Source organism: Asterias amurensis, chromosome 22 (assembly GCF_032118995.1).
Source record: "Asterias amurensis chromosome 22, ASM3211899v1".
In the NCBI taxonomy this organism is placed as follows: Eukaryota; Metazoa; Echinodermata; class Asteroidea; order Forcipulatida; family Asteriidae; genus Asterias; species Asterias amurensis.
Window position 1 is genome coordinate 1,430,314 of NC_092669.1, and position 14,169 is coordinate 1,444,482.

A 14,169-nucleotide genomic window follows, 5' to 3' on the forward strand; every position below is an offset into this window, starting at 1 on the left:
TGTGTGTGTGACCGTTTAATGACATAATTAATCACAGAGTTCGATCGTCCACACAGCGGCTGGCTAGCTAGCTAGCCATAAAACAACTTGTTTATAAATCAGCTACACTGAAAAAGGTGCAAGAAACCTTCGTGGAGAACCACTCCTTTTCTGAGAGCAAAATCTTATCTTATCGTCTCAAATGGTCTCAACCATCCCGCAGTGCAATCTTATCAGCCGGGCGAGGTGACGGAGGTGACAGGTCTGCGGAACAAAATCTTCGAGTTGTTTTTGTTGTTTGGTAAAATGGCATCTAGCTTCGTCAGGTAACAAAGTCATCGTGGAAAAAGGACGCAATGTGGTGAGAGAAAATCTGTATTGCATGTTAACATATTAATAATGAACCATTCACAGAGAAGTCTATGTATGCGCTTTGAAATGAAAACAAAAGAGAAGTAAATGTTAATCATGTTAATAATAATAGAGATGTCAAGTAATTACAAAAGCAAAATTGTTGTTTTAACTTTTAATTTATCCCGTTTTTATGTCCATTTAGGCCTAATTCATTGATTGAAAAGTTAATTGTTTCAACTTGAACTTAAGGCTAGTAAGACCTATGCAACACTTCAACTTTTGTTGTAACTTTACCCATAATCTCTAATCTCTATTTCCTGGGTGTGGGAAAGATCCAACTTCAACCAATAAACTGCACTCTGTGGTAACTAAACATGCAAACGTTTGAACTTGGATAAGATTGGTATGTAGCGTTGAATGATAAGCGTCAGACTGCTCCCATGAAATTCTCAAATTTTGCGTTGTAGGTTAATTAGTTTGGCAAAATGAGGAATTCGCTCCTCAACAATCTTCTCATTATAATTTATCATTGCAGCAGTTGACCCCGTACACTGCATGTTACAACAACACTTACTTCTTTTCTACCACCTGTGAAAAATCGTTAAAATGATTGGATCCAACAATTTTTACAGATTGTTACCTTTTGAATTTTTGGTAAAATGAAATAATTTTTTATTGGCCTGTGAATTCCAAATGGATGGGTGGTAAACCCAATTGAAACAATTTACAGAAATAAGTGTAAAAATCATAAACGCTTTGTCAAGTAAAAAATGAACAACAAAAGTTTTTACACTCATCTTTCACATACTGCAGCCGTTTTCACGAAACGACTAACTTAGGACGGGTTCAATGCGTCCTAGCGTCAAAGGATTTAGAACTTAACTCGTCCTTAGCCCTAAGATTACTCCTAAATTAGGAAGAATTTTGTGAAATCGACGGCATGCAGTTCCTTTAATTTGAAACATGTACTTGTGGTTTCAATGTAGGTGTCTATTACCGCTTGAGAGCGTGGTACTTTAACACTGTTCCTGACTGATAGCATTGGATGCCCCTTGTGGTTTGGAGTGAAACTGTTTTTTTTGTGTTAGCTAACTGAACCTCTGAAACACCTGTAGGAGTTATCAAGCCATCTAATCATGGAGAGCTCGGATTTCTTCGGGTAAGCTGCATTTATTATTAATATTTATTACATGTCTTTCTTAAATGAACGTTACAGAATTGAAAAGAAAGAAGGAAGATCACAGATTTACATTAAACTTGTGAACACTCTCTAATGATAATGGTTGTAGAAAGCATCCCTTGAAATATTTCTCTCTGAAACGTCATATTATTTGATGAGAAATAAATAATCTTATTTTGCGTTTGGAGTTTTATTAAAAAATGTTTTGCATCGATGTCATGCAAAGCGTGTAATAGGTTTTTCACTATTTACTTGTAACCCAGATGGCAGATCGATCTCTAACTTAATTATTAAATATAATAATAATAAGTAAAACAAGAATGAGTTTTTCTATAATATTTAAAAAAAAAAAATAATAAAAATAAGTAAACAAATAAATACAGATAAAGTGTAAACAGTCTTAAAAACACTCAACAATTTTCAGCAAATTTGAACCCCTTTCTAAAACAATTTTCTAGAAAATCCTGTTCAGAAAGCAGGAAAAAAAAATTATTAATGTTGTGCAAAAATTTACATTTAGAATAGCTACCCTAAAAAAAAAAGAATCATCATACATTTATTCATTGAATCTTGAATAAATAAATATCTCCAGCTTCTACTTCTTAAAGATACTGAACACTATTGGTCTGTCAAAGACCAGCCTTCTCACTTAGTGTATCTCAACATACGCACAATATACAAACCTTTGAAAATTTGACCTCAATTGGTCATCGAAGTTGCGAGATAATATTTGGGAAAAAAGGGAAAAAACACACTTTGTCACACCAAGTTGTGTGCTTTCAGATGCTTGATTTCGAGACCTCAATTCTTAATCTGAGGTCTCGAAATCAAATTCGTGGAAATTTACTTCTTTCTCAAAAACTACGTCAGTTCAGAGGGAGCTGTTTCTTACAATATATTTTTACTATCAACCTCTCCCCATTACTCGTAATCAAGAAAGGTTTTATGCTAATAATTATTTTGAGTAATTACCAATAGTGTCCACTGCCTTTAAGTAGTCCCTACTGCGTGCAAGCCTTTCTCCTCTGAATAGAGTTGTTTGTAGTTATCATGATAAATTTACCCGGTACAGCTGAAGTGTCTTATTATTCTCAGCACACTTGAACGAAAGACTTGACGTCATATCTTAACTCAGTACCGATCAGCTCCTGAGGCTGTTTACGATTTTTTTTCCAGTAAAACTCCTCTCAAAGAGTACTTTTTCTAGGACACAAAACACAATGTCCACAGATTTACATCAAACTTACACGGTTTGAAGATAATGATGGTAGAAAGTTTCCCTTTAAAATGTTGACTTGCTGAGGTGCTGTAGTTTTTTTAGAAATGAGTAAAGCAAGTCACTCAGTAAGACGAAAATTATTTTAGCATGTAAAACATATTTTCGTGACTTTGTTTTACTCATTACTCAAAAACTACAGCACCTCAGCAAGTAATATTTTTAGGTAAGCTTTCTGGTATCATTATCTTCAAACAGTGTAAGTTTATTGTAAATCTGTGGACATTGTGTTTTGTGTTACAAAAAGTACCCACATTTTTTAATTATAGTTTCCTGCAAGCCTTTCTCCTCTCAATCAGAGTTGTTTGTAGTTATCTGCATATCATGATGAATTTACAGATCTTAGAGATAATGTTGAAGTGTCTTATTATTCTCAGCACACCTGAATGAAAGACTTGACGTCATTTCTAAACCCTGGGGCTGTTTCTATTTTTTGCAGTAAAAGTCCTCTTAAAGCAATCGCACACCATCGGTAAACAGTATTGTCCAAAGGCCCGAGCTTCGTGTATCACAACTTATATATAAAATAATAAACCTAGGCTTTAATTTTTGCTCATTCGGTCATCGGAGTCGGGAGAAAATAACAGGAAAACCCACCCTTGTTTCTTCACGTTTCGTCATGTCATGACATGTGTTTAAAATAAATCTGTTATTCTCGATATCGAGAACTGATTCGAAAAAGCATCATAGACCTTGCCTAGGTGTAATGTCTTCACTAATTATATTTTCCCCTCCCATCTTACGTCTTAGAGAGGAGAGTGATGATGAGATTGGGAGTGAAAGATACACATCTGAGGAAGATAAAAGGTACAAGAAATCTTCCTTTCAAATTTCTTTTAGTTTTCTTTTACTTTTCTTCTATTTTCTTCTAGTTTATGACTACAATTCATTGGTGCTCTTTATTTTGTAAATATTTTATGGATGAGGGGGGTTCTAATTACTCATTTAATTTATTAGTTTCTTTTGTCTGTATTGTCTGTTTTCCATGAATAATTTTTTAGCTCTTGCCCCCTAACCCCCTAACCCCCTAACCCCCTAACTAGGTCCGTCTGTTTTTTTTCTTCTTATATTTTGTGTAAGGACCCCAATGTGGAAATAAGTCTAGGTTATTGTCTTTTTGGGCCCACCCATGGATAATTTTGTGCACCTTTTCTTTCTTGTGTTCTTTTGGGGTTGGTTTTATTCCATTTTCATTTCATTTCATTTCATTTATTAATTTCACAGGTAAAAAACCCTCAAATACAGACAATGAGAATAGTATTAAAAGAAAACAAAATCATGGACATGTACATACAATTAGGAGAGAAAGAAAAAAGGAAAAAAAGTAGCACCCCTGATGGATTGTAAAAAAGTAAACTGAATTACTATCCATTGTTTACTGCTTGATGTTGTCCATGTATTTTGCCATGTTCTTGCTGTATTTTAAAAATACTTTATCCAAATAAATTCAATCAATTAAACCTGGCTAAAATACTTCAAATTATTCACCAAATTTTCAGCATGTAAACACATTTTCCTTAATTTTGGTTGTAACAACCAGATGTTGCCCGTTAAGGTTTCCGATACAGTTTTCTCAAGTTCATGACATTTCAGATGAAAAAATAGTATGAACTCAACCAGTAATCTTTAAGACGACTTTAAATGTTGTTGTTTTTTTGCATTTTTCAAAGACAAAACCATAGTGAGATTGAAAAGAGGCGTCGAGAGAAAATGAATGCTAACATTCAAGAGTTGTGCGGTATGGTGCCTACATGTAACTCTATGAAGTCTAAACTAGACAAGCTAACGATCCTGCGAATGGCTGTACAGCATGTCAAATCACTACGAGGTAAGGTACCAGACTGTTCAAGTGGTTGGGCTAGTTTCAACAAGCTTGTCAAGCACAAAAAATTGCTTGGCAAAATAAATACCGTTTAGGAGGCATGCAATTTACATTTTTTATAACTTGGTGCCCCGATGTTATTTTGCTGAGTTATATTTCTTGCTTCGCAACAACTTTTTGAAATCGGGCCTAGATTTGAAAAAATGTGCAGATTTCATAACTTTAAAAACATTCTCTCATAACTTTTCCAAGTAAGTGTTAGAGAACAAACTTTTACAAATTTTAATAAATTTGTTTATTTATATTTTTTTATTTTACTAACTTTTCTTCAATTTTTATAAAAAAAAGTTCTTCATGTTTTCAAAATTTCTTTATTTTTTTATTTGTATACTGTTCTTTTTTTTATATATTTTTTTATTATATATATATATATATATATATTTTTTTTGGGGGGGGGGGGTAGGAAAGTGAGCTGTATCATGATTTTCATTTGTGTTGATTCAGTCTTTCTTATTAGTCGTATTTTTCTTTATGGTACAAGTAGGAACTGTGAGCTCCATTAATGAAACCAACTTCAAACCAGCCTTCCTGGCCGAGGACGAATTGAAAAGACTTATTTTGGAGGTAAGAATGTAATGCTAACAAGGCGAAACAACAATTTAGCGGGAAAAAAAGATTGGGGTGGGTCCATGATGTGTGGGTAACTTTTAGTAGTAAGGTAATAATCTGGATTTCAAGCACAAAAAGTTGCTGTGCAAAACAAAGTTATGCATATGTTGAGATACACCAAGTGAGAAGACTGGTCTTTGACAATTACCAAAGGTGTCCACAGCTTTAAAATTCTTTTTCTTTTTGTTTTCCATTAAGGCTGCAGAAGGATTCCTGTTTGTTGTTAGCTGCGATCGAGGTCGGATGAACTACGTCTCAGAATCAGTGTCTCATGTTCTAAACATAAGCAGGGTAAGGTCTTAGAATCATTTACTCATTTCGCCGCTAATTTGAAATCAATGGAGTAGATGGAATCTAATTTCAAGAGGCACATAGAGTGGGCGGGGGGGGGGGGGGGGTTGCTGTCTTTTTTGAGAGTGAATGTCCACACCTTTGGTAATAACTCCAAAATTTAACCACTTATAAAAACTAACTTGGTAAAGAACACTCGAGTGATGGCCGATTGAGCCAGACTTTTCACAGGTTTGTTCATTTATGAATATATTGGGATACACCATGTGAGAAAACTGGTCTCGGAGAAAGAAATCTAAGATTTCAATTTTTTTCTTCTTTTCTTGTAGGAGCATCTGATTGGCCAAAGCTTGTTTGACATCATGCATCCAAAAGACATGTCAAAGGTCAAAGAGCAACTATCATCCTCTGATCTCATTCCCAGGGAGCGATTCATCGATGCAAAAAGTGAGTAGATTTAAATGTGGGGTCGAAAGAAGTTTAGACAGAGAGCTTCGCTGTTCCCAAAAGTGCCACCTTCTGTAACAATCTACCCTCACGGTTGTGCCTAATTCATCTAGATGTTTCCCAAGTGCTTTGGGAATGGTGCAAAGCACTCTATTCACCACGATAACTACTGTTACTTTCACCTGCCAAATCTTACAAAGTTCCCTGACCAGGTCTTGGTATTTCTGGGTCTTTTCCATCTCTTTTGAAGACCCTTATATCACCCGGCACAGCTATGTCAATGAGATGACATCTTCTTTGTCTTTTCTAAGACCAAAACATCCTGATGCCTTGTTATATAACATGATCAGTCTGAATGTTAAATAAAGAGAATCTGTGATTCTGACCATGACAAATTTCTGCGCTAGCTGTAAAATGAAGAATGCTTAGTAGTGTGGAGAACGCACACGCACAAGCAATCATTTCCTGCTAACTTGTGAAATACGCTTGACGTAATTCCAGAATTTCCTGCTTCCCATAAGCGCCGATTCTTTGCTTACTGTAAGAAGAGCAACGAAATTGGTCCCTGGTCAGAAATATGGTCGTGTCATTTCACATTGTTGTGGTTATTTCATATGTGTCTCTTTATGACGTTGCCATTTACAGCTGGTCTCCCTCTCAAGTCTGAAGTGATCACGTCTCCTCCTCAGCTTCTCTCCGGTGCGCGAAGGTCCTTCTTCTGTAGGATGAAGGTTTTCAATCAAGTGTTGATGGCCAAGATGGAAGAAGACCAGATGTCATCCAAGAAGCAGTTAAAGCAAGGCTCAGGTAATGCCAACTGTTTGGACTCTCAAAGAAGGAACAGTCTTGCAGACCGGTTCCAGCTCTTGGTTCATGGCTCCCATTAAGAAGATCGGGGCCCAATTTCATGGCTCTGCTTACCGCCACCGTCTTGGTCATGTTCCCTGTATCAATTACAGTAACAGATGCTAATATTCCTTGCACAAAAGAGGAACCAGACTATTTCTCCTTCCAGCCTCAATTTGGTTACCTTGATTTGAATGGGAAAAAACTCAAGATGGCCGCCCAATGATATAGGTCTATGTCATCGATGTAACAGTTTCACATTGCTCTATCTATTTGTTATAGATCGGAAGAATTACATCACCATACACTGCACTGGTTACCTAAAGAGCTGGCCGCTGGCAAACTTCGGTAGCGGGATTGAAAATGAGAATGAGAATGATGGATGTAACTTGAGCTGCCTTGTCGCTATTGCAAGGGTAAGGACTCTACAGCCGATTTCACGAAACGCTATCTTGAGTTAGGAAGAATAACTCGTCCTAACTTAAGATGGGTTCAATGCATCCTTCGCCTTTTGATACGGAACTTAACTCGTACCAAGTCTTAAGATCATTCCTAAGTTATGAAGAGTTTGGTGAAATCGACGGCTGGTGTTCCTCCAGTATCAGCCAGTTGGCTGTGACTCGTGTTACATTGACCCAGAGGTTTTTAATTTTAATTTTTTTTAATTTCGTGTTTTGAATTCTAATTAACAACGTATAAATATTATGCCCTGGAGTAGAGATAAGCTGTAAAACCACAAGGGTATTCTTGAAACATGCGACTGAAACTCTGTGGAAAAGGGACCTAGACATGGGATGTGTGTGTAAGTATGCAGGGGACAGGTACGCTGGGGCGACTGGGGGGTAAAAATACTCTCGGGGCCTTCCCAGAGCTGTGTTCCAGGGGGATAAGAGATACAGTGTGAAAAGGGCTTAAACAAAGCATATAAAACACTCTTTGAATTTTGAACCCTTGACCCTTGTCTTTCTTCCGTTACAGCCTATTCAAATGCCACAGCTATCTCATAAGGAAAGTGATCTGGCACAACCTGCTGAGTTTGTATCAAGACATGCCATCGATGGAAAATATACATTTGTGGATCAGAGGTGAGGTTTGGAATTTTATGTTATCTAATTGATTTGGGGTTTGGCAAAGAAAAATTGACTAGAGCGGGATTTGACAATGACCGGATTAAAGGCAGTGGACACTATTGGTAATTACTCAAAATAATTATTAGCATAAAACCTTTCTTGGTGACGAGTAATGGGGAGAGGTTGATGGTATAAAACATTGTGAGAAACGGCTCCCTCTGAAGTGCCATAGTTTCCAAGAAAGAAGTAATTTTTCATGAATTTGATTTTGAGACCTCAGGTTTAGAACTTGTCTCGAAATCAATCATCTAAATGCACACAACTTCGTGTGACAAGGGTGTTTTTTCCTTTCATTATTATCTCGCAAATTCGATGACCGATTGAGCTCAAATTTTCACAGGTTTGTTATTTTATGCATATGTTGAGCTACACCAACTGTGAAGGCTAGTCTTTGACAATTATCAATAGTGTCCACTGTCTTTAAAGTGCCGTGGCTCTACCAACTGAGCTATGTTGGCGGTCTCAGTTGGTAGGGCATGTAAGATCAAAAATTTGATATTTCATTTTTTTTTATGGATGATTAGAGCCACCGCAGTGTTGGGATACTTACCCCAAGAGCTTCTGGGGACCTCATGCTATGAATATTTCCACTCGGACGATATTCATCAAATGGCGGAGAGCCATAAAGCAGGTTTGTTTGTTTGTTTCTTTGGTTTGTTTAGATGATCTTCCCATCAAGGGAACTCGGCAAACTCCCATAAGAAGATACACCACCAAGCTGGCAAGATCTGTCTCATAGAAACATGAATTGCACAAATCAAGAAGTTGTGATTCAATACCTAGAAGCCAATACTCATTCTAGTCATTGTGAAATCAGTGATTAGCTTGGGGATTCGAACCCACCACACGTGTATAAAAGTTAGCTGCTCGTACACTCTCCCTTCCACTTCAACTATGCAGTTCTCTTCTCACTAGACCTTAAGATTTCTAAGATTCATTGAGTTCAAGACACTTTGAGTGAACTTTTTCAATCACACTTTTTTCTGTGATTTGTCACCTTTTCAGTCTTAATAGGAAAGGAGAAGATTTTGACCAATGCGTATCGACTTAGAGCTAAGAACGGCGTCTTTGTTCAACTGAGGACGAAAATGTTCTGTTTCCGCAATCCGTGGACGAAAGATGTTGAGTATATCGTCTGCACGAACACACTCGTTAAGTAAGTGATGTTGTTGAACCTCTTCACCATTCCACTACCATTTTTGGGCTTGAGTTTTAGATATGTAGAGCCGTGTTTGTAGTTGAGACAAAAGCAGAAGATGTTACAAATATCTGGATTCAAAATAAAGAACGCCATCAGCAAGAGAAGTTTGTTTTGAAAGAAGACGGTTCAAAGTAGAATGGTTTCCACATGCAGGGATTTAAACACTGCCACCAAGAGTTTCAGCTGGACAAGTTTACTTTGAAAGAACACAGACAACGTAGAATACTGTCTAGGCGTCCTGAAGTTTGAGTTTCTTAATTGAGAAAAGCTTTTCAAAGTCAAAATAAATGATTATAATAACTGACAGATTCATTTTATTTAGAATTGTTGCTGGAAAAAGTTCCCGGCGTGATCTTGTTAATTTTGATCTTTGTGGTTTGTTAAAGTTCGGATGCCAAAGAAGAAGCCGATGATGCAGGGAACAAAGGCACTCTGGTTGAAAACATGGTGTGTGATGTGGGTGAGTAAGATGCAATATGGGTGTGGTCCCTCTTAAGATGGGCGGTGCCATTCCAAAGAAGGGCGTGGTCTTCCCAAAATTTTCCAAAGCTGTTCTTAAGTGTTCCCTCCTCAACAGTAGTCTGCTGGCGCTAAAGGCCAGGTAAATCACATGAGGACCAGTTAAAACTCTAAGACGAAAATTGGGTTACAAATTTTTGTTATCAACTTCAAAAGGGAAACAGTCCCATTTTTCGTTCAAGTATCAGTTCTGCTAAACCTTTTTTGTCTAAACAACTACATTTGAGACCAAAACTTAGTTCAACAAAGTATTAAATTTATGCCATTTAGTGGTTCATCTGGCAAACTTATGTTGGAAAGCTTGCTATAGAAAGTGTAGACCAGTGGAATGAAAAGCTAACTGGTTCTGCTGGCTCCTCACTGAACAACTTTCATAGAACAAAGATATTGGCAAAATAGGGAGACCGCCAAATAGTGCAAGATAGCTCATCACAGTTTGTAGAGCGCCGGTGTCCCAGGGAAATCTACCTGCCGGAGATTCTGTCTTCCATATGGGAAATTAATATGGGCTGGAGAAGGATGATTAAAAAAAGGGCGCTATCAGAAGAAGTTTGTACATAGATTGCGGTATGGGGAACAGAATGTCCATGCCACATCCGGCATGTTAATCCAGAGTAATTGGTTCAAATCCCTCTCTGGGAAATATTTCTTGGTTCAACCCCAAATCAAGACCTATTTTTCCTCATCATCAGCAGGCTCATCATCCAAGGGACCGTCTATTCCCGGAGTACCGGTCAACACTCGTCTTGGTGCAGGTCGAATCGGACGGATGATTGCCGAAGAAATCCTTGAAAATGAGAAGTAAGTCATCTTCAAGTTAGATGCCTTCACCACTTGATTTGCAGGCTGGCATAGTTGATCATTCTTAACTACAGTGGATTGGATGATATTGATTGGTCAAATAGTAGGAGGGTTGACTGTGTACTGTCTAGACGCATCCATCAAATGATAGCATATTGCAGGCTGGCAAAGTTTATCTTTAGAGTTGGAGGGTTAACTTTGAAATATTTAACACCAATTACATTGTATTATTATTTTTATGTGTCTAGGAATGATTTGTACGGAATGAATGGTCCAATAGTAGGAGGATTGACTGTGTACTGTCTAGATGTATTCACCACATTATATCAACTTGTAGGCTCGCATAGTTTCATCAATCAAACCACAGTGGATGATATTGAAGGGTCAAACAGTGTGAGGGTTAATATTGACCAAGTATTTATTATTTTTTTATGTATCTAGGAATGACTCCATGTATGGGATGAACAGTCCTAGCGATGTCATGTTAAATGGATCTCGATCAACTCCACAGATAGAAAAGACAATTGAAGCAGCTTCAGGTAAGGCGACGGCAGAAAATGAAGGAAATTTGTCATTTTAATAATTTGGGAGGCTAATCATCTTCACTCGCAGCTTAGAGCTGAATCGCGGCTACAAACGCAGGCATGCAAGGGCGCCTTTGGCAGCCAGCCACATCAACCCATTATGACCACGCAGCACAGCCAGAGCTCGAAAGTGTTTGATTTTATTTTTAGTTAAAAAGATTTCAAATTTTCAAAAAGGGAATTTTTGTTGAGAAATGTACGTGATTTTTAATTGACGTTTTCAGTACCACTGTGTGTTTGACTCTTTTTTAGTTGAGTTGGTTCTGAAAAAAACCAGTGGTTAACAACTCAACACTTCAATAAGTATGCTCTGGTCGTCTTTAGCAGAATGCTTGACTTTGTTGATAGATTCTTACTTAATTTTACCTGATTTTTAAAAACATTTTAAAATGTTTTTTTTATTCTCAGTACCTCAAGCAGAGAAGGTTAGTTACTTTGGATCATCCCCCTCCCCAAGCCAGGTCATGGGGTCGAATGCTTCAAAGGGACCCCCGGATAACCCCCTCGTAGGTCAAATGTCGTCGCTCATCTCCATGACGACCAATAGCACAACCCACAGTGTTCCTTCGGCCAATGGCAACACGGATGGGGGAGGAGGAGGTGGGCCTGCCCCAGGAGCCCCGCCCGGTGGGGACGACGAGGCCATGATGGCGTTTATTATGAGTCTTCTCCAAGCAGACGCTGGGCTGGGTGGGTCGGTCGACTTAACGGACTTGCCCTGGCCGTTATGAGGCAGGCGTTGCGAAGTTGACCACTTTAAGTCGGTATTTTAAAAACAATTCTGTATCCATCAGCAGTATTATTTTTTACGGCTCGGTAAATTAACAGTGCCAGCCACCATTCCAGTCCTGACCACGCAGTGAAGACCAGGTCCTCGCACTGTTATTCCCTAATTAAAGAATATCATGGTAGGAGCCTGACTGTGCACGCTACAGAAAACGGAAAATCTGAGTGGATAAAAACTTCAGCCTTTTGGCTGTCGCTGAAAAATTTAGAAACATCCAAAGTTTAAAACCATCCACCGTAAGTCTGCCTGATAAAGATGTCATGCAAGTGGTGAAGGCGATTTTATTTGGGAACGTCAGGGTTCTAGTGTTATCCGCAATCACAACGCCTTAGTGCATAATTTTGTAAGCAGGGATGCATTTGCTAAGCAGGGATTTAATCGCTAAGCAGGATTTATTTTCTAAGCAGTGAGTTTTTATCTGCACAGCATAAGATACAGGGAACCAGTGACAGTACCACATGGCATGGCATTTGGGGTGGTAAAAAAGTTCTGCTTAGCATATTTGACTTTGTTTTTAGAGGTCTGTGTATTCGTAATGTGTATTTGCTGTTGTAGGCAGTGGACACTATTGGTAATTACTCAAAATAATTATTAGCATAAAACCTTACTTGGTAACGAGTAATGGGGAGAGGTTGATGGTATAAAACATTGTGAGAAACGGCACCCTCTAAAGTGCCATAGTTTTCGAGAAAGAAGTAATTTTCCAAGAATTTGATTTCGAGACCTCAGATTTAGAACTTGAAGTCTCGAAATCAACCATCTAAACGCACACTGCTTCGTGTGACAAGGGTGTTTTTTTTCTTTCATTATTATCTCGCAACTTCGATGACCGATTGAGCTCAAATTTTCACAGGTTTGTTACTTTATGCATATGTTGAGATACATCAACTGTGAAGGCTAGTCTTTGACAATTACAAATAGTGTCCACTACCTTTAAGCTGGAAACGGTTGATAAATTAAATGTTCAGGGTTGAATACTTCTTTTGGTGCTTCAGATTTATAATTTAGAAACAAAAAGTGCCCGAATATTGTGTGTGATATAAACTCCGTAAAATAATGTATGGTGCTTTCTTACGAGTAATTTCTGTATTTTTTTTAATAACAAAAAGATCACCTTGTGTTGGTGTGTGAAAATGTTTAAAATGTCTGCACATTTTGTGTAAAAAAAGTGGTAAAGTGGTATTATAATTTTCTGTTGATCACAAGTTAATACACGAAAGCCTAGCTTCACTTTATTAATAAAAAAACACCAAAGGTTTAATATTTATTTAATGTATCTAAAACATGTAAAACAAGATTGTCTTGCATGTACTTTTTAAGAAGTAATGAATAATAAATGTTTTCTATATGGCAACCGATTCTTTAAAAAAAAGTATTCAAAATTTGTAAGGTTAAAGATGAATTTGCAATTGTATTTTTCAAGCTAAGAATGTGCTTTTAATCAGTGACCAATATTTTTTGTAATTATGGTCAAAAATAAGGTATATCTTTATAATAAAAATGCATGATTTATAACCCCAGGACTTTTTTTTCAGATTTCCCGGAAGTGTTTTGTTAAACTTTTGTGCCTCACTTAAGATGTATCACCGCGATGCCAGAATCTTGGTCATGTCTCCTGTATACCACAGCAGACATTGCTACTGATTTTACATTTTGACATTATAGGGACCTGGCTATGTTTCCCCATCTAGACACAGTTTAGGCATGTGTGTTTGAATGGGAGAAAGTTGGCAACACTGTGACCTGAGAATCAATATTTAAACATCTTAAAGCCATTGGACACTTTCGGAACAGAAAAAAAATATAAAAGTTCACAGATTTACAAATAACTTACAGGGTTTACAGAAGGTAATGGTGAAAGACTTCTCTTGACATATTATTCCATGAATTGCTTTACTTTTTGAGAAAACATGAAAACAATTATCAATTCTCTATATCGAGAATTACGGATTTATTTTAAACACATGTCATGACACGGCGACACGTGCAGAAACACAAGGGTGGGTTTTCCCGTTATTTTCTCCCGACTCCGATGACCGATTGAGCCTAAATTGCCTTTAAACTCGACCGATCTCACTTTGGACCTTTCGCAGGTCAACCGTTTATATGTAACGCTTAAACCCACAAACAGGGTATTACTAACTTTAAAAACTACTATTTGACAAAAGCTGTATATATAAAAGACAATGTTTATTCAGGGATCAGCTAGTACAGTATTGTGTATGTTACAGTGGTACCTCACCATGCCTCTTTAAGGCAAAGTAATATTTGTGTTTTTAAACT

At 37.4% G+C, this 14,169-nt stretch overlaps 1 protein-coding gene across 4 annotated transcripts; it reads left to right on the top strand.

Annotated features, from left to right (window-relative positions):
- The first annotated feature begins 36 nt into the window (after positions 1-36).
- On the top strand, positions 37-13,914 carry LOC139953500 (basic helix-loop-helix ARNT-like protein 1). 4 transcript variants are annotated; one of them, XM_071952925.1, is made up of 16 exons: positions 37-340; positions 1,320-1,492; positions 3,540-3,596; positions 4,460-4,617; positions 5,153-5,235; positions 5,479-5,571; positions 5,901-6,018; positions 6,664-6,825; positions 7,147-7,280; positions 7,843-7,949; positions 8,519-8,625; positions 9,000-9,150; positions 9,582-9,655; positions 10,407-10,515; positions 10,957-11,054; positions 11,508-13,914. In XM_071952925.1, exons 2-16 carry the CDS (start codon positions 1,470-1,472, stop codon positions 11,828-11,830), a joined length of 1,797 nt encoding a protein of 598 aa, XP_071809026.1. In that variant the 5' UTR covers positions 37-340; positions 1,320-1,469; the 3' UTR covers positions 11,831-13,914. The 4 variants fall into 4 exon arrangements, with proteins under 4 accessions (XP_071809026.1, XP_071809028.1, XP_071809027.1 ...); XM_071952927.1 differs by having other exon boundaries at positions 10,410-10,515; XM_071952926.1 differs by having other exon boundaries at positions 5,156-5,235.
- The last annotated feature ends 255 nt before the right edge of the window (positions 13,915-14,169 follow it).

What these genes read in the sequence shown, in the direction of transcription:
- LOC139953500 (XM_071952925.1), top strand. Translation starts at nt 1,470, where the DNA reads ATGGAGAGCTCGGATTTCTTCGG. An exon ending in ACATCTGAGGAAGATAAAAG is followed by an intron (nt 3,597 to 4,459) that starts GTACAAGAAATC and finishes CATTTTTCAAAG; the next exon opens with ACAAAACCATAGTGAGATTG. An exon ending in TGCACGAACACACTCGTTAA is followed by an intron (nt 9,151 to 9,581) that starts GTAAGTGATGTT and finishes GGTTTGTTAAAG; the next exon opens with TTCGGATGCCAAAGAAGAAG.